Source organism: Fringilla coelebs, assembly GCF_963513975.1.
Source record: "Fringilla coelebs genome assembly, chromosome: 8".
In the NCBI taxonomy this organism is placed as follows: domain Eukaryota; kingdom Metazoa; phylum Chordata; class Aves; order Passeriformes; family Fringillidae; genus Fringilla; species Fringilla coelebs.
In genome coordinates, this window is record NC_140066.1 from 32,526,121 (window position 1) to 32,547,346 (window position 21,226).

Below are 21,226 nucleotides of genomic sequence, written 5' to 3' on the forward strand. Positions count from 1 at the left end.
ATGAGCAGCAGCTCAGAAACACTGGCTGATCAGGCTGGAGCTTCAGAGTGATCACCCTGCAAAGAAATTCACAGAATCTCAAAAGATTGATGGATGTGGACTCCACGGGAGCAATGGAACAGAAAAAGTCCCATCAACATTTCAAGCCAAGCTGGTGCTGGGCTGTGAGAAAAGTCTTCAGGAATTCAGAATTAGCTGGAATTCTGCTTCATTCAGTCAGAAAATGATGCAATGTTTGGTTATCTTTATGCACACAACCCAAATTTCTGTGCTGCTGGTTTGGCTCCTTAATTCAGGGACAGGTTTTTGTTCAACCAAGCTGAATTCAAATAAATAGCTGGTCCTGTCTAGTCTCCATTTGTGAAAAGTCTCTTTATTTTATTTTATTCTACTCAGAAAAGAAGCATCAATTATATTTCATGCAATCTCTTCATTAATCTGGCTGGCTGGAACTAAAACTTCGTTCCAAAACAGGTCATGTGTTTTGGGCATGATTTTAAACTTGCAAGTTCTCTCTTCTAAAGGCTGCTACCCTTTGATGGATTCTTTGATTTTGCTGTTCACTGGATACTTGGTCAATCTCCAGGATAATGAAATTCCTACAAACTAATGCAGAAATCACATTCAGAGCTATTATTTCTTATAATAATTCACAGAGACTGGAAATAACTTTATTTTCTACAGTTGCAAGTCAAACAGGCCTGCTAAAAAGCAATTACAAACTCAACATGCAGGTTCTTGAATTTACTGACACGTGTTGCTGCTGGACATGTGTAAGCTTCCCATTTCTTTCCAACTAAAACAAAAAAATGGCATTTTTTAGCACTGGTCACAACTCTGCATTTTCTTACCACCATTTTATGCTCCTTTATCAACAGATGACAGAACAAGGCAATCTCACAGTGGAGATGGACTATCACAAACCAGCTACACACACACACAAAAAAAACTTTTATAAAATAGTTTGTGCTAAGTTAAATAGCTCTAAATTCAGTAATTTTCAATTACAATCTATTAAATAATATTGTAATAGTGGTGAATTTTCAGCTCCACTGAAGTCACAGGCAAAACTTACAGAACTTCATCCTCAGCCTCTGTCTCCCTTCCAAAAACAGGGATAGAGGCATCAGTCCTCAAAAATACTGCCCCAGTTTCCTTCTAAAATAACACTACAGTGAGTCAGATCTCAGCAAACCACAGCGGATGAACTCAGTTTTGGAGTTAATCTCGGTGTTGCCTGGTTTTGCCTTTTAATATAATTCCATATTTGAGTTGAGCAGGAGCCAGGAGCCCAGTGTGCCGTGGAGCTGCAGTCCCAGGGGAGGTCAGAAAAGTCAAAGCACCATTTCAGACTCACAGGAAATGGTCATTTACCTCCAGGGCTCACACTGGGGACAACCTCAAGCCCTGCTCCGTTTTTAGGTTGAAATTCTCTCCCTTTCCTTTGACTGCAGTCCTCAAAAGCTCCCCAAGAGAAACAAAGCATCAGATAAAAGTCTAATCCAAGGCATTTCAGTAACAAATACGGGCACAAAGAGATGGAGCTCTCCAGGAACTCTCACTAAGTCTGCTCCCTTGAAACTGAACAGAAACTTTAACTTCTCCAGGAGCTCAGCGAGGCCACCATTAAATGGCTTTGATAACCTTTAAGACTTTGCAATTTGTAGTGAAACTCCTCAGTGCCTGCTAACTGATTTTGTATCACATAAAAAAGGTTTTCTCATTTATTTTGGTTGCAAGCCATATGGGCATCACCACGTTTCAGCACATTGTGTAGGCAGAAAATGTTACACTGTTTGAGAGAGTGGTAAAAGAATTTTCTCCACAGAAAGGAAATCTTCATAATAACCTTCATGAGGATTATTCAGTGGCTGTCCCCAGGGCAGGAGGCTGAGGTAAGGCATGGACAAACCAGAAGGTACAGTGCAGAGAAACCTCTCAGGACCAGGCCACGGATAAACACACACCAGATACGATGCTGACGTGAATGACCATTCTGGGAGCGGATCAATACTGTACAGCCCAATTAATAAAACATAAAATGACTTTTTAAAGTTGCTATTGAAGCTGTACTATCAATAATATTGCAATATACACTAATTTCATATCAAACAGATATGAAAAACAAAGTTAAACCTGCACTGCACTTGATTCCTCAGTTCTTACGTCTGCTCCACATAAAAATTAATGATTAATAATAGTGGCCAAGTGTTTAAAATTAAATCAATGAATCCATCAATGACAGGAGATGTAATCCTCAGAGGGTAAAACTGAATTTGTTTCCTTTCTGGGGGAAAACCACCCACATATTCTTGAATAAGAATCTTAGTTCAAAGGCTAACAGGAAACTCCAAGTTGATTCAAGGTAAATAGCAGCCCCTGTTATCCAAGAAGATAAGAAGCACAAATGCATTGGTAATGTTACAATGTTGTAATACATTACTGAATTATACAACAGTGTTATTTCCCCAAATTCCTCCAACTTATATGACTTAATGGGGACACAGACAACGCTCATATATGAGATAATAAAGTGCTTTCATAAAGGATCACAACTTCCTGTGTTTCCAACAGAAGTATTTACTGAAATGTTATTAAAGATGTTAACCCATGAGCTGCTGCACCAGAAACAAAACAGTCAGTAAAAAAGCTGGAATATGGTATTTAAGTCTTCCTGTACAATTCTACAGAAAAAAAAGCACCTGCAACAAAACCCAGCAGTGGTACCTTATGTGTTTTTTTTGTTAGCATAGTTCTGAAATGTGCACTGAGAGCTGCAGGATAAACCCCCCAAGCTCTATTTCACATTAGCCATGTGCATTGAGATACCCACTCTTGTTAGACAAAGAATAAGGCTTATACCAAAAACCACTGTGCCACTTGGCTGCATATCTTTGGTATATTTATAGTGCAACTGTTCTCTTCTTCTTTGAAAGGGAAAGTTTTCCAAAGCACTGCATCCCCTGCCACTGAGAACCTACCACGAACTCCTACGCTCACTGGGACCTCTGACACTGACTTACTGCTTTAAACAAATGAAGAATGTGCAGTGAAAATAATTCCTTCCTGTTTTTTAAACATACTGCTGAAATAAAATGGTATCATGCTGGAAAGCAATAGCACTTTTCAGTCCTCTTGCAAGATTTTAGGAGCATACAAATGCAAGCACAAATTTCACGGCAATTTTTAACAACAGATACCCAAGGTGCTATTTGAAAACATCTGTAACTTAATGATTCTTAATCTAGATTTAGTCAACCTTCATCTCTACAAAAAAAAAAAAATAGACACCTGTTTTTCATTTTGCTTAGATACTTAGAATTATTCATAATGCATAGAAAGGCTAGAGCTACTTAATTAAAATATACTGCAAGCGTGTTTTTCTAAACTTATATTGCTAAAGCCTTGCTGTACTGTAAGATTTATTGGAGTTGGCCTTTACACACAGTACCATGTACTGACACAAGCCTGGCTGTATACCTGTGCTTCAGCCTGTCTGAGTGGGCACACCAGCACACAACTACGGTACAGATCACCCAGGGGCAGTGCAATGAAATGTGGGGCCATTGAAATGCCATCTCGTGGGGTTTCAACTCCTGAACAGCAGCATTCTCTCTGAGCAGGTCTGTCCCACCAGGCTTGCATATTGCTGGACACTGGCTTCATCACTGGGCCCCTTCCTCCTCTTCTTGTACACGCTGTAAGGCATCACGGTTCTCTTGTGCAGCACTCTCACCCTGCCCAGCTCCTTCAGGCGACCTTCATCGACTGCAGAGGCAAACAGAACACAAAAACCTGTTATTTACAGCGCCCACAGCACCTTAATTTATGCCCCTAACTTCAATAAGCATAATGAGAGCTGCATGAAGTAAGAAAAGTCATCTGCAGATGGGAGCTGAGCTGAGCTGCAGAGCGTTCTTGGATGGTGGCTGGCACCAGCCCCAGCCTGCAAAGGACCTGTGTCTGCAGTGTGTGGGGAGGCAAATCCTGCATCACACGTTTCTCCTGGTGAGGGATGGCACTCCTGAAAACACCTCTACTGCTGTATTTAAAAATTCACATTTCTGGAGCCAGAACTCAAATTCTATCAGGGAAAAACTCAAACAGAGCTGACCAGGGAAGACTTGTCATTACAGAACCCCTTGCAAAACCCACCACACCAGCTGGGACAAAGCTACTAAAACCAGCAGGAAGCCTCAGGCTGCTTCCTTAGGTAAGCATCAGGAAATAAACCCCCTTCCCCAGTGAAACTCCTGGCCCTCCAGCCCCAATCTGCTTTTCCCTCAGTTACAATGGTTTCTGATTTTCATTCTAGGTTACATGTCCTTACTTGAGTCTGATCCCTGAGCTCTGCAGATCAACAGGGTGAGCAGTGCAAGCACTCCCTGGGTGGGTACAACACAATTCCTCTCCAAAGATACACACACCACAGTTAAAACTTATTTCCTTCACATACAGACCCCTTGTGCCTTAATTTATCCAGAATTATATACAAAAGAGTGTCACTGAACAAGTTAAAACCTCCTGATTTTTATGAATCCCATTGATGTTCCTACTGCTGAACAATAATATCATATAGTTGCTGTGTGTCAGAAAAATTTGCACTACAGTGCTAGAAAACTCTTTAAAGAAACTCAGAGAACGTGCCAGACATCTGAGGCCACTGCAGGATAAATTAGAAAATTATTACAAAATAATAGGAAAAGAAATCTTGAACTTTTCTGAACTTTAGGTTCAAAAAGTCACCAAGAAGAGTCAACCTAGAATCTGAAACATCAGTTTGAGAAGCATCTCCAGTAATAATAGAGATGCTTACTGGAATGTCAGTGTTATGGGACATCAACTATGCAAAGACTTCATTTTGGGCCTTCTTTCTGCTTTTAATTAATGCTTCTTTATGTCTTAAAGGAGGGCATGAAACTATTTTCTGTACCTGACCCTCTTCATCCACAGAAATAGCCTATAAACTTTTTTTCTGCTGATTGCCTGAATTTAGTATGTGAAACTTAATGAAGGCTGCTTTACCAAGCTTGGAATGACTTCATTACTTTTATCTGTGTTTTGATTCCTGACATGAAAGCACAATGTCTTTCTCAAGACTTAACTGGGAAAACATGGTTTGAAGGAAGAAAATCTGAGTAGTACTCGCTAAGATTGTGCTCCCCACTAATTATTGTTGGCAATTGCTTTAGATAAACACCAAGTCCAAAACACTTTATGGCTTTCTCTCCCTCTTTGAAATCCATCAGGTTTTTGATGTGTGGCCAACACCCCCCTGATATCCCAATGGGTTGGTTGGTTTTACCACCAGCCCTTCTGCCTCTTCTGTTACATCCTCCTCCTTGCTGAGAGCTCACCAAGGAAAAAATCTGCAAGTTTAGCTTCTGGAGGTGACACAAGTGTAAAATTATTTTAACTCCTTAAATTGGAAAGTTTCTATTCACTGCACCTCCAGACTGACTCCCAGTCTGTGCCCTGGGATGGATTCAGGCCAAGCTGAGCCCTCACAGCTCCGTGCCAAAAGCACTTTAGGGCTGGTCCCTGCTCACTGTTTGAGACTCACTGATTTCAAATACTCCCAAAGCCTGATACTGTGGGTGAGTTCATCTCCTGGCTTGCAGTGCTGCTGGCCCCAGATTTGATTTCTTTGAGAGACTAAAGCTACTGTACCTTGGGTTGACTGCAGCCTTCCTGGCTGAGCTGAACTCTGTTCTTGCTGCTCAGCATTTGTGCCCTTCCTCCACTTTCACTCCTTCCAAAGAAAAATAACATTCCAAATTTCTACAATGATTACCTGTTCTTCCACTGACTCCCCTCAAAATCAAAGCTTTAATAACAAAAATAACCTTCTGTAAAAGTACTTAAATGTATGTAACTTAAACTCCATCTGTAAAAGAATCCTTTTACTGAGATGTTAAGTAAAATAATGTCAGGTACATAGTTAAGCTTTTAGAGATGGCAAATAGGAACTTGGGTCACCATCATGACAAATCTGAAAGTCAATATTCAGCCACCTTTCAGTTGCTGCTGGTCTGGAGGCAACATCATGGGAATTCAGGAAACTATTCCCTTTAAACACAATTCAAATATAAGCAGAATAAATGTAAAATAATTTGATGGAAAATAAAAGCAGATTGGGATCTGGCACACTTTAACAAAGAAATTACTCTCCCAATAAGAAAAATTAAATATCTGTTCCTGCTGAGTGGCACATGGTAAAATTTGCTTTTTAGTCAAGATGATGCCAACTAAATCCAAGCAGCCTTCTCTGTGTGGCTGATGCTGGGATACAGCAGAAATACAATTTAAAATGAGACCAAATGCTTTATTAAAAAAGTTCCTTGCTGAAAATAAGAAAAAAAAACCCCATCCTTTTATTTCCAAGCTTTAGTGAAGAAATTTTATTTAGTGACTTACATTTCTGGAATGACCCTGACTGATCAGATGGTGGAACAGCATATGAGGGCAATTTTAGTCATTACTGTAATTACTGAATACAGTACTGTTACCACTGAAAAGTTTTTTAAAAGTGCTTCTTTTTTCTCCTCACACTTTCTCATTTTTCACCTCCTGAGCTGTTGATTTATTATAGTCTACAGAAGAGACACTGTCATTTGACACAAAAAATATACAAGGTTTCATCCCTTAATTCAGTTACATCTAGCAGTATAGTCTGGATGCTAGATACACAAAATACAGAGCAATCAATTATGCAGATTGAAAGTTCCTGTAATTTTAGGGAACTGGGCAACTGCAGCTGCCAACTGAAAATAAAAATATCATCCTGTAAGTCTCAGAGATAAAAATACAGGTGAATTCTTACTGAATAAATTACCTGTCACTTCTTTCTTTTCTCCCCTAAAGCAGTGAATAATTTATGCTGCCGTTGCCTATTGAAATTTGAATATAGGAGAGATTTCACTTTTAATTCAACCTCGCCACTGTGACCCCATAAAGACTGCACAGAGGTGTTCAAATGTTCTATTCCCAGCCCCATAGCACTGCTAAATGGAATCCACACATGGAGGATTTCCTCTCTGAAAACACAAAGGGTATCAGACACGTTGCTAAGTGCCAGCAGAAAACAAAGCAAGGAGCAGGAGTGACCCCAAGGCTCCCATGCAGTGGGGTGTGGTGGCAGGCTCTGCTCTGAGTTCCTGACCCAGCTCACTCACCCACCCTCACCTAAAGGGCAGCCTCAGGCTGCACTCACCCAAAAAAGGCTCCCACACTCTGGGGATGAGGAGGAACATGGGGAGCAGGAAGCCAGACAAGCTCCTGGACAGTCCAGTCCTTCATTCCCACAACCCAAATCAACTCCCCCTAAAACTACAAGTTCACTCCCAAGCCAAAACATCATTTTCAAATGCTGATAAGCATTCTTGCTGAAACAGCAGCATGAAATAAGGAGGAGTGATTTCACCTTTTTCATTCAGAGCAATAGAAAGCTGGACAGCAGTGTGCTCTTTAAAGGAATCCAGAATTTCACGGTCTTTTTCTTACAGCTCAGGGGTGGATTAGCATTTTTCTAACGTTATTTGGGGAAGCCCACATCCAAATATTTTTATTCTTCACATGCATTAAGCTTTATTATTACTCCCTAATATAAGCTGAAGTGAAAACCAGCTCCATCTGCTCAGAAAGCTGGGTAAGCACGTGCAAAGCTGGACAAGTGAGACTTGGAGTGCAGAGCGAGCTCTGCCAGAGCCTGAGAGCCAACACCACGCTGAAAAAAGGGTGATGGCTCTAAGTTTCTGTAGAAAACATTACTAAACCAGATTTTTGGTGGTGGCTGAGTTGGGCCAAGCTGGTTTTGATCAACAGTGATGTGGAAGGGCAGCCTGAGCTGCAGCATCCTGTGCTGCTCCTCTTTAGAGCCGTGGCACCTCCTCCCTCCTCCCCTTGGACAGACTCCTCACAAAAATGACATTGTTTAATTTCTCAGGAGTATAATCTAGAGATGGAAGCAATCTAACTTTCCTTTAAAGTGCTTTTTTTCCACTTACAGGAAAACAAGTGAAGAAATAATTAAAAGTAAAGTGACAAATGTATTGACTTTCCCATTTTCTAAATAGGAGAAAGGACAACTGCCAATTTCCAAAACAACCCACATTAGTCACAGGGAAATATTTCCTATATTTTCTGTGCAGAATGGACTCAGAATTAGCAAGAAGTCTGAGGACTGACATTTCTAACTCACAAAAATAAATGTGATACTCCTGCTAAACTCTGAAATTATTCTGTTTCTGATCATAAGTTTAATTTTCTTTAAATACTCCTTCAACTCCCTGGAATCATTAAACTATTTGGCCATCATCACTTTGTAATTCTGCATCCATATTACACAGAGAACCAGGATTTTTTCCCTCCACCACAGCAGGATAAAACAACAGAAGAAAGAAAGGAAAAGGCAAAGAACCAACCTAATTCAAAATTTAAAAATCTGTGTCATTAACTGAAACCTGTAATTCACTTTAAAAGTAGACAATGAAGGAAACTCACACTATAAATTAAATTTCCATTTTGCTTAAAAATGCAATCTCAAAAGAATTATTTTACTTCTAAGCATTAAATCCACAGAACAAAAAGCCTGAAGATAAACACTTGACAACTGTTGCATTTCCAGCCCATGGATGTGCTGGGGTTTTGATTTTGTTTCATGTTGCTGGTGGTTTTTAATTTTAAATTTTGAAGCACTTAGGATTTGCATAGTTTTTAAAGATTAACAGAATGTTCCCATTTTTACAATAGAAGAAAAAAAATTAAAATTAAATTTACAGGGAGATTAAAAGTTCCATGATACTCAAGATTTCAAACTAGGTGCAAAAATGGCAAAAAGAAGCACCATCCCTTGCTGGTTACACTATGGTGATGTTCATTTATATGAGAAACATTACAGCCTTGTTGAATATTTTTTTAAAGAAAAGCTACATCTGGTTTACATGACCTTGTCACAGTTAATGATCAATGATTTTAAAACAAAGAAACTGCAAAAGGAAGAAACACATTAACTTTTCAAATTTTATGACTGAAACATAGGAGATATTAATTACTGGAAATCAAAAATTATTCCACTGCAATCAGAAGCCAAATCTGACTTTTGAATTTAAGCTCATTACTTACTCAATTGAAAGCATAATTTCTTTTCAAGGTATAGGATGTCATCCTCAAAAGCAAAAGGGCCAACCAGCAATACCCATTAATAGTCATATTTATATAAAACAGTGAGCTGAAATGTGCTTTTTCTCATATTGCTTCTTTCAAACTAGACTCATACATTAAGGAATATTAAAGACCCCTATGCCTTGGGGTACAAAAATACTAACTCAAACCAAAATAAGAGTACACTTAAAATGAAGCATAAACAACAACACACAAAAATCCAATGAAAAGAATTCTTAATTAAAACCAGAAAGCACAAGTCACAAAGGAACTACAGTAAAATGCTCAGGATATTCTCAATCAGCCAAATCTTTGCAGTTACTCTAACAAAAAATAGGAACTTTCGAAAGCACTTATTTCTGGAGCTCTCATATAAAACATTTATTCTAGCCTACCTCAATATATTGTCCTGGAAAAAGGTGACTGGAAAATGTCTACTGAAGGACAAGATATAAATCATAGAAGCACAGAATCATTCTGCTTGGAAAAGCCCTCAAAGATCATCAATCCATCCATTAACCCAGCACTGCCAAATCCACTAATCCACGTCCCCAGGTGCCACATGCACACAGCTTTTAAAACCCTCCAGGGACTCTGACTCCAACACTGTCCTGGGCAGCTGTTCCAGGGCTGGACAACCCTTTTCATGAAGAAACTTCTCGTAATATCCAACCAAAACCTCCCCTGGTACAACTTGGTGCTGTTTCCTCTTGTCCTACCAAGGACTGGTACTGATTTTCCTCCAAGGACTTGCTTTTTAGGAAAAAAAACAGTGCAAAAAATATAATCTAGTCAATGGCAAACTGACAAAGATAACTTTTTAACTTTTAGGTGTTCTTCCAGAGGACGAAATGAAGTAGTCACTTCAAAAGAAGTTGAATCTTTAAGACTGTTCTTGATGACTTCAAATATGAGAAATGAGAATGTGAACTGCCAATGAAGAATATTAACTGCACACACAGGGCACTTTGGGTTTGGGTTTTTTTTCTATTTTAACTTCATGTTTTGGTTATTTAATCAGCTTCCAGCCTTCATTTTAAGTGCACTGTGCAGACAAGGGCCCAAGGCAGGACACAGCAGGTACAGCTCTGTTTTGAAGGCAGGGGCACTGGGAGATGTTCTCACATCCCTGTGATTCTCTCATTCCTGTGCATGCTCTCCCTAACCCAGGTTTCCTGACTGCAGCTCCAGACCCTCAGCAGCCTGCACAAGGCATTTTTGCAAATCAGAACTGGCCAAGTCAAAGCTTTACAGGCTCATTCATGGCCTGACCCATTTCTGAGGGACCCCACAGGCTTTTCTAATGCCCAGCTCTGATTTTGGGGAGTTTTATTTGCTCTGAGTCAGCACTGAGGAACCTGACCAAGGTTTTTCCTTCATCAGATGTGTGTCCTCCACACTTCTCAGAACCTTTTTAGCTTATCCTTGAAGTATCCAAGTTATTTAAATGAACACAGGACTGTTCTGCATTTTGAGTTACTAATTTCTCTTCAGAGACAGAGGGGGAAATCACAGTTAAACCCAACAAGCACTTGGAAACAGCACATGAGAACAACTCTAAGTCACTGGCTAGCAGGGAATGAAAACTGCACAGATATCTCTGCAGAGACTTCAGCATGGGACCTGTCATTTCAGGAACATAAAATGACTCTGTTACTGGTGGGAGAGACACATCAAACACATTATTAAATCTGTGAACTAATGGTTGAGTATAGTAATTAATCTTAAATGGGAAAGATTAGGGATGGTGACAATGGTGGAGCTAATAGGACAAGGCTTGGCTTAAAGCTGCAGGAGGGTTGGATGTAGATGGGATTTTGGGAAGGAATTGTTCTCTGGGAGGGTGGGAGGCTCTGGCACAGGGTGCCCAGAGCAGCTGTGGCTGCCCCTGGATCCCTGCAGTGCCCAAGGCCAGGCTGGATGGAGCTTGGAGCAGCATGGGACAGTGGAAGGTGTCCCTGCCATGGCAGGGGTGGCACTGATGGGCTTTTAGGTCCCTTCCAACCCAAACCACTCCATGATACCATTCTTCTATGAAAAGCCAGTACGAAAGACAAAAGTTAGAGATAATGCTTTAAGGAGTTACAGCTTTTAAACAATGGCAAGAAAACAGGGAAAAAATCTGAAGGAGCAAGAGAGTTAAACACTATTTATTAAAATATCTGAACTACATGGAAGTGAATGTGGCAGAAAGCAGCCAGAAGAACTTTCAAGAAGAAGGGCAAAGTCCTCATTAAGACTGACATGTGAGGAGGAAAAAAACCAGAGACAAGAGTCAAGCTGAGAATTACAAATGCAAACATTACCATGAAATAGGAAAAATTGAAGCAATTGGCAGTAGCTTATCAGCTAAATAAATCAAATTACAGCAATCAATTTGCTGGCTAAATTAATTAAAACATGGAATCAATTACGTTCCACGTGAGGAGCTGGGATGATGTCACCAGAGCAGGGAGTGAACGAGGATCATTCCAGAAGGTCTGACCCTGGCACAGGTTTCCCTGGTGGATGTTGGAGTGTGGCTCAGCACATGCCTGTGGTGTCCCTTCCATGGCTGCTCTGTGCCTGGGCCTAATTACAGCTGTTAACTTTTATCACATTTGGAAACCAGTCCCACACGCTCATTGTCCTCAGCACGAAATAAATCTGCATGATTGCTCTACTTGTCCCACGTTATTGAACTTTTAATTTCTACTCTTGTGCTCCTAACACCTTCTGCATATGGAAAATGACTCCTACAGGATTTGGCAGTCCTTGCCCTTCCCCACATTCTCCTGAATCTTCACCAAAAAAAAAAAAAAAAAAGTTAAAGCAGAATTATTCTGCTGGAAAATCAAATATCACAACCTTCAAAAGGTGTAAGAGTATCTTGAGCATAAACCCATCTAAGAATCATCTCTTCAATGCAAAGGGAAGTGAAGTATGCCAAGATATCTTTATTTTTCAAGGAAAGTCCTCAAAAAAAAAAAGAAGTAATTTCAAAATACATCCATTTGTTTCACAATCTCTGTGATGGTCATCGTGGATTAAGACCTTTTTTGAGAATTTCGCAGTCCAAGCCAAAGGTTTCTACACCACACCAGAAGTCAGACAATTGTGCTGCTTGAAGGGCACTGGTTTAGTCTGCTACACATATGTTAAAAGCAGATATATTTAGAATATCAATCAATCCAAACGTTTAAATCACAAATATTTATTAAAGTTTTCATTTTCTAACCCACATACCAATTTACACCGTGGCAGTTGCTTAGGACCCACAAATTAAGAGAATAACATTTCCTTTGCATTACAGAAGCACTCATATGAGGCTAAAACCCCATGCCAGTCATTTCAATTTAATCCAAACACAGTAAAAAGTGAGGGAAAAATGTGCCTGGCTACACCTTATTGGCATTATCTTCATTGTTTAAACATCTTGTACACTCAAGGATCACACTGGATTTAGAAAGATGCATTCTGATGGCTCTAAGTGTTCATGAACTTAATTAAAAACAGAGAGAAACTCATAAGATGTGTCTGTTCTAGGGAAGCAGCTAGAAAGAACTGGGTGTCTGTCTTTTTTCTTGCAGAATTCAAGTTCTTTTTCTTACAGAATTCAAATTTATTACCTATAGCTGTGATAATAGTGGAAAGTTACTTCTTTAGAAGACTTTAGTTTGTGATCCATCAGAGTTTATTTAAACTGTTTCCCAACTCTCTGAAGTACACAACACTATCTTAAAAAAAAAAAAAAAAATAAAATTATAAGCAGCAGTTGTTGTAGAGCAAAGCAGCAATTTCTCCCAAATCAGATGATTGCAGTGTTCTGAACAATTGGTTTAATGTTTTCCATCTGTGACAGTTTTGCGACCACATTTTCATCATCTTGAGAAGTTCAGCGCGTTTATCCTTGTAAACATTAATCTGCATCACACCACCCTTATAAACATTAACATATCCTGGCCTTTGCATTAATCCCTCTGCCTACACCCAAATCCCTCTGCCTACAGCCATCCTACAGAGATACAGCCCTTTGCCAGGGACCTGAACTCTGAGACGTGACCAAATGGCAACCACAGTTCACTCCCAGGACACAAATATGTGACTGTGGCTTTTCTGTTCAAAGGAGGAGGGGAACAACACCACTATCACACTGATATACTGAATTTTTAACATATATTGTAAAATTAAACTGGATGGGAAAAAAAAAGTCAACAAAATACTTGTGTTCACATACACAATCAATATAAAACCTGTCTGAAATACTCTTTGGTAAAAAAGTGCACTAAAAAAATTGTACATTAAATGTTTTAAAAACACGACACTAGAAATTATAGTTATTGAAATAGTTGTGACAAATTATTTTTCTAGTGGAAGCATTATGCACAAAAACATACATTTAAAATAAACAGTTTTGTATAACTGCACATGCCTGCAGATTTCTGGTTTTATTTAAGTTTTATTTACTAGAACTAATAACACTCAGTTGCTTGAAAGAAGCATTAAGATACATAATGCAAGCACTACTAAGAGGATCCAGAAGTTGTTAAATAGTGGGATTTGTATTTTAGTACTCTAGCTTACTATGAGCAGCAGGATAGATAAATACATTTATAAAGATGTACTTTTAAAGAAAGTTTTTTCAGCTATAAGCTTTAAAAATCTGGTAAAAACATGTAAAAAACGTTAAAAGATTAATACAGAGAAAGACTGGAAAACTGCAGTAATTTTCTTTAGTTCAGTAACTCAGAAATGAGTGCTCTCCTATGAACTCAGGAGGTATTCCATGGAATGGGCTTTTCATAGTGATTCTTGTGAGTGTGAAGTGAGGATTTTCTGACCTCTCCATAGCCTCGTGTGGTGTTCCAGGACTTTCTCCCGAGAAGGGGAGCTCAGGCACTGATTTTAGTGTTGGCCTGGGTTTAAGTTTTGTTCCATTCTCATGGTTAAGGCTTGCATGTGAACACAAGGCGATTTCCAAGGCTTTTTGGATGTCAACATCTGTCCTTTGTGCAGCCACAGCCTGAGCACTGCAAAGCACAGAACAGACAAATCCTCTCCTCTGGATTCCACTGCCTATCATCACTTTGGCTCACACCAGCTGGACACAGCCTAAAGCCTGAGTTCTGCTAAGGGCTTCCACTCTGCTGGAAGAAAAAAGGCCCTCAGTGCTGTGCAGGGGTGGCAGATGCAAAGCCTGGTCTGCAGCAAGGAGTGGAAGGTGGCTGCTGAATCATTTGGCTTTGTAATCTCTTTAGATGGTGCATCCAAATAACAGCCTCCCTTCACACCCCTACAAATATCTAGTAAGATGCTCAAGTTTGAATCCTACCATCACTTATTTCTTGCTCTTGTCAAGCCCTTCTTCTCACTGTTCTACCTCTATGAACTACTGCAAAATTCTTCCCATCCTCTATCCAAGGTTCTGCCAGCTCCCCCACCCTGGCCACATCAGAGATCGTCACTTCCAAAGCTTCCTTCACTCTGTTTCACTCCATCTTCATTCCTGGCACCTGCAGGCAGCAATCTGCCTGCAAGTTCCACCTCTGACTATAGGATCCTATCCCAGACAATTTATGCTTTGAAGGAAACTGCTATGTGTCTCCATATTCTTAATTTCTTCTACAACTCTCACACTGTAAAAGATTTCTCCATAAACTCTGAAAGACAACTAAGAAACTTCCTTAGATCCCTCTCTTTGAAACTCTCCTTCACTGGGATGTTTACAAAAGGTCAGTTCAGTCTAATACTATTTAGTCTATTAATACACTATAATTTAGTCTACTATCATAACTGACCAGGAAAGCCAGAAGTGCCTCTCTCTGCCTTTATCCCACCCTTTTGCATCCATCATGGTTTGTATTAACCATACCCTCTTGTCTCCAAGAACACACAATGGCAGAGGAGCCTGTGTTATGCCTTTGTTATGTGCAATTTTTTTTTTTTAATGTGCTGAAGAAAATACTTTCATTTTAATTAATGTATTCCATTCGGTGCCATTTTGATTTCACTCTATTATTAGATCTGCAGGAAGTTGAACAGATGTGTATTAGCTGAGCCAATTTATCAACTTCAGCAAACAAAATGGTTAAGACAGAAAAAGCACTGAAGTCCTTTTGAAGTGCAGCTCTCAAAGCTCTGCTCACACAATTTCTGCAGACACAGGAAGGTGGGAAACAGCTTCCACCACTGGGATTGCTGTGGGCCATGCCTAAAAAGTTGGATAAAGCTTTTTCACCTGGGTAACAGCCCCATGTTCATCCTGGCTTCACCAAGTACACCCCACATTATGTGACACAGTCATGTAACTAGGAAGGCTTTGAAGCCACCACTCTCAGACTGGGATTGTATCTGCCCTCATTTGAAGTTGCTTTTTAAACATCTGGACAGTCCAGCACTGATGGGAAGAAAGATTTGAAGTTTCCCACTAATTTAATTACCATCCCAAAAGTAGATATTTTGCTCCATGAAGATATTTTTCACAGACTTCTCCCAGGAGCAACAAACTGAAAATCTCATCAGATATTAGAAAGAGAGAGAACATGACACTGAGTTAGTCTAGAAAATGGAAAGTGGAAGGACAAAAATAATGCCAGGATACCAAATAAATGATTTATAGATCTTTCCACAGAGCTCTTATTTCATGGGTAAAGCTGTTAGGGAAGACACCAATGAAGTAAAACCCTGAGGAGCAGTTTTGGGAGGAAGGCAAGGGGTGTGGCAGGCAGACCATGGCCAGGAATATTTCAGCAAATGCTATCATGTGACTGACTTCTGCTCATCAGTTTGATGTGTTATCAAAGTCACTGACTGCAGAGCAACATTTAATTAACTTCTTTCTTTAGCATATCTCCATCTGCACTTACAGCTGATGGCCATTAAATAAAGTTCAGCACTACCTCAATTTCCAGATTGCATTGGTATCCAAACCCTCCATTAGTGCACCACCTCACAAACTACTGAGTTCTAAATAAATGCCTGGCTACTGGTTATTAATATCAGAATCTTCATAAATCTCTCTCATTTATGATGCCACATCTTCTAATTTTTTCAAAGTGAACAGAACAAAAATCAAGAATCTGTTCCAAGGCATGAGTTTAAAACTTTATGCTTTAAAAAAAAAGCCACTTTTTATGAGTATCTTATTTTTATACCAGGAAAGTAAAAGTAAATCTTATTTAGGAAGGAGCTCTGCAATGTAATGTGTATGGATACTCAAAAATCCTTTTCATATTACAGAGGCTTGAAAGATCAAAGCACATAACACACTCTACTGAACCTGCAGTTGGTAAATTTATTATGTAAATTGTTATTTTTTTTTAAAGGAGAGAAAACACATTCAAAAATTCATGAAAATGCTGAACACATTAATTATGTCTCATACAATTTATTATGAGACAATATTTCCCCAATTTTCTGCCATTACAGACAGCAATAGAAGATGGCCACTGCCAGTGACTGCTTCCCTGCTCTAGGCAGCAAAGTCACACCATTTCTCCCAGTGCTTTACTGGCTCTGGTTATTGCCCTGGGTTTCAATGCTGGAAGTCCCACTCTTGATAAATCATGCCCCACTTAACAAGCATAATTACACACAGTGCCACAGAAAGCTGATTCAAGGGGAATAAAGCACACAATCATTTGTATTGCTCTTTTTAAAATTCACTGTAACTTCATTAAACTGGTATTAGTGACTGCTGGAGAGAGTAAAGAATGAGGAAAGGAGCTGATTTCACTGGTGAGAAATGGCTTCCTCTGAGCAGCAACCCAAACCCCCAAAGCCCACGAGCTCCCAGCAGGCCCAGAGCATCTCAACGTGCAGCTATGTTTTAATTTCCTTAAACCACAGGACACGAGTCCCAGCTCCAGCAGTGTCTGGAGTGAGATATTCTGGGCTGATAATGATGCAAAGCTTTGTTTCCCGTGGTTTCCCAACGCCTGCTATGCCACAGGGATTTCACACCATCCACAAGATGCTGCCCCTCTGCTGGCACAGGGTCATTAACACCTTCACAGGCACCAGTTCAGCACTCTCTCCTTTCTGAACACCATCCCAAACATCACTGGCCTCCAAAATCATCCTCTTCTTCCTCCTAATTTTGCAATTTTTTTTCCCAATTTCCCCTCACCAATCTAACCATGATGGATTTATTTGAACCTTGCTATTGTAGTTCTTATAATTATTATTAGTGTTCCCATGGAGCAACCAACTAACAGGCAGAGGGTGAGGAAAAGCAAGGAACTCAACAGCATTTCCAGAACTTCACAGTCCTGCTTAAGCAGTCTTCAAATTCCTTTCATTTATCCACATCCTGCCCTTTGAGCAGTTAATTGCCTGAACTACAGTAAAAAGTAAAAGGATCAAACAGAAAAAAAAAAGTAAAAACAGTAAAAAATGTAAAAAGAAAGAAGTAGCTGCCGAAGACTGCTGAGACTCAGGTAAATCTGTGTTAGGTGTCTAGAAACAGACAACAGGGTTACATGCTGAATAAGGCCACACATCTCTGAATAATATCACAGCCACACTCAATTGTTACTCACAGGAGAGAGAAAACTTCAAAAAGAGGATGTTCAGCAAGTTGCAATTAATAACAAAACTTGAGTTATTCTCTTTCCCCCAAGCACTACACCAAGCATGGTCTAACACAGCTCCTTTGGGGCCTGCCATTGGCCCAGAGAGTCTGCACCTAAAGCAAATTAATGTATTTTTTCATTGGATTGCCTTGTTTCCCAGTAGCATGACTCTATTGTGCTCTGGTCAGTAACAATTTCAACCAGTCAGTGCTGGTAAATCACTGAGTACCTGTTTTACACAATGTGTATATCACATTACATCAAGATGTTTAAGGTGCTTCTGCTGTTTATTGTGTTCTTCACATCCACATTAATTCAACTGAATGTTTAATTGATTGTGAAATTAAATCTGCCACTTTGTTTCTTAACAAAAGCACCTGATGCCTTTAAGCTTCTCCAGTCCTTCCATGTCCCTGTATTGATTCCAATTTAATTCCTTTATGCATTCATCCAACAGGAATGCAAGTGAGGAACAATTATTTTATTGGTTTTGCTCATGCCCAGAGTAGCAAATACAATTTGAAAATAATCTGAAAGGCAGCAATATGTGTTAATATTGACCTACTTATAGTCTACAGAACAGAATATACTTATAATGTGCATTGCTTAAAAGACAAATGTTTGCTGCATGAGCTGTGAATTGTACATTTTTTATCCTTTACAGGTAACATTTCCATGTTATTCTGGTTCTGACCCATTGGAAGCAGACAGACAAACCGGAGCAGTTTCATTTGTGCAGCCTCACCTGCTTTTCCATCCTGGTTGAAGCGGGAGTACTTGGAGTGCTCGAGCAGGGGCAGGCATTGCTCAATGGGTGTCCACACGTAGGTTTCAGGGCACAGCAGGTCAGAGGGCCTGTACTGACCCTGCCAAGGGGAAAAAAATGGAAAAAAAGAAACCAAAAAGAGAGCAGTCATATCAGTTGCACGAGAACTTTGGCTGCAACCTGGTTTTCCAAAGAGCAAGAATAGTTTTTAATCTAATCTACACCAAATGAGTGTTCAGTGAAATCACAGGCTTTAGTCATTTCAGCACCATCTCAGGAGCACAAACTCAACCTTGGCACGTGATGAAAATGTAAAATTAACATAACACACTTCCATGATATCCAAGATGAACTAGGAAAGTTTTGGCTTTGCTTACTGGAACTCTGTATTTTAAGTTATTCTCTGGAGTTCTGCTGAGCTGGGGCCAGCACTAAAAAACTCAGCACCTCCAAAAGCAGCTCATCTCAAATGTTGGTAATTCTAGCAAATAATGGAGACCAAAAAGAAAAAAAAATCTAATAGAAAAACCCCACTGAACAGTAAGCAGGATGCTGTTTTTATTACATTGGTGATGGAGCATTTATTTCATTGCTACTTAAATAGTAACACTTTAATTCATAGAGCTTTTCCTGGATTAGCTTACAGGTAATGATTAGTGAAATTCTACTATTTTTGGTTGATTTATTAAGAAGATATTCTTTGCAGACATTCCCAGAAACTAAACAGCCTTAATTATTTTCCCTCCAGCTACACAGAAAATCACCACCTCAGCAATAATAACCTCCCCTAATCAGATCTTCATTTGATTTAAAATAAGATTATTCAGCGGCCTATAACTTAAGTCAAAATTCTATCTTTGAGGCATTACTCATGCAATCCAAACACTCAACATTCACAGCCATATGGTGGCAATAGCAAATTAATTTTTCACTTGCAAACTCAGTACACATCTCAGCTTGACAAACAGCCATACAGCAAAGAGAATGAAAAGGTTTAAGTATACAAATTAAAAATTCAAAGACTGGACATTATCAGAAGTCAACCTGCAGTTGATGCTATTAAGAGTTCTTCACATCAATTGCATTAAATGGATAATTAAGATTATCATCTTGAGATGAAGTTGATTTAAAACAAAGCCTTCCATGAAGCTGAGCAAGGTTTGGAAAGGGACAGCCCAAAGTTCCTGTGGCTGCAGCCTGGAGGTGAAGACATTCCTTTAGGGACACCCTTAGGCAGTAACACCCAGTTCTGGAGAACCACCAGAAACTCCCAGTTCTTTTTATACTCTTACTGTTCAACTCTTCATGATATTTAAAGAAAAATTAACTTTTTAACTAGGAAAGATTTAAAAAATATTTCAAAAATATTTCCCACCAACAGTAAACTGTCGAGTAGGAAATACAAGAATTATGTGTGATAAAAAGACATCACTGTCTGTACAAGAAAAGATAAAAATAACCAAGTTTCATGCTGAGCCTTGCCAAATACCTGAGGTAGATTTCTGAAAAGGTCTGACTGATTATCTCATTTGCAAAACATCCAGCACTGACTTGTAACTACTACCATTGGTTTTGTTGGGGGGTTTTTTAATTAAAGGCAAACTTTTTTATTAAATTAAAACAATATTCCTCCAATTCCATTCAGAAACTTAAACCTCAAGGTCCTAGAAAATCCTCTAAAGCCAGAGAATGGAAGTGACATTTTTAAATAAACCACTTTGAAATGTTATGCTCTCTAAACAGAAATAGTTGAAAGCTGTGTGAAAAGGTAGTGCTTAAAGAACTTTTAATCAACATTACCCAGATGAAACAGTTTAAGGACTTGGGGAAAAAATATGCCTTTCCAGTCATATTTTAAAAAAATTAGAACATAATTACTTGTTGATTTAAAGGCATTTTCTCAACTGTCCAAGAAGGCAGAAATAGCCAAGGAACTGTCTTTCAGAGCTGTTGCTTGAACACAGAAAATACAAGTGGCAAATTAATCTTTCCTAGTAGCACGATTTTAACTCATGGCTCTAAGAAAAGACAGCCCAGGCACTCGGTTTCCCTAGAAGATCCTGCTCCCACATCTTGAAATTTATCACATTTGTGAATCCCACACATGAAAGTCACTATGCAGCCCTATTCTAAATTTCCCACTTACTTCTGGAACATTACAGTCTAGCATAAAATGGGATGTATAAAATTAACTGCATTGCAGCATTACTGGTTTGGTTATAATTTAAAAAAAACCTTCTTTAGCACTGAGCAGCACAGTAACATGAAAAATTGATTATCCAACCCCATCCTTGTAGATTCAATATTTAGTTTGGGCATCAAAACACCATAATTTGGAGAGGAAAAGGAAAAAATAGTTCTGAGGTGACTTCCTTTAGATGTTTTCTTACCCCAAAATTTAGGAGCTTATGAATGAACTTCCCTGGAGGCACAGGAGGCTGTGGGGATGACACATCACTGACCCAGGACACTCAGTGGAATCAGAGGCAAAAATGAAAGAAGCCCTTGATTCTCTTTGATATCCTCCCTCCCCAGAAGTGTTTCCAAACACACCAGAAGAAGAGAGTTCTCCTGTAAAAATGTTTTATTTACTCTGTTGCTCAAACCCACATTCCATGAGTCACCCCACAGAGGAAGGGGAGCCCAGGAGGTGCCAGGTGAGTTCCCAATGAACAGTGTTTGCACTGTGTCTGCATTGAGGGAATTAAAAAGGGAACCCACAGGACCTCATTACATCAAATGAAAT

General features: G+C 39.4%; 1 protein-coding gene across 3 annotated transcripts in view; it reads right to left on the reverse strand.

Moving 5' to 3' along the window:
- Positions 1–476: 476 nt before the first annotated feature.
- ATE1 (arginyltransferase 1) overlaps positions 477–21,226 on the reverse strand; it is a 68,777-nt gene continuing 48,027 nt past the window's right edge. For all 3 annotated transcript variants that reach the window (XM_084210414.1, XM_084210412.1, XM_084210413.1), the window contains exons 11-12: positions 18,460–18,580; positions 477–3,768 (exon numbers count right to left, since the gene is read on the reverse strand). In XM_084210414.1, the coding sequence (XP_084066540.1) occupies positions 3,590–3,768; positions 18,460–18,580 (300 nt within the window). In that variant the 3' untranslated portion in view covers positions 477–3,589. The remainder of the gene's footprint in view (positions 3,769–18,459; positions 18,581–21,226) is intronic.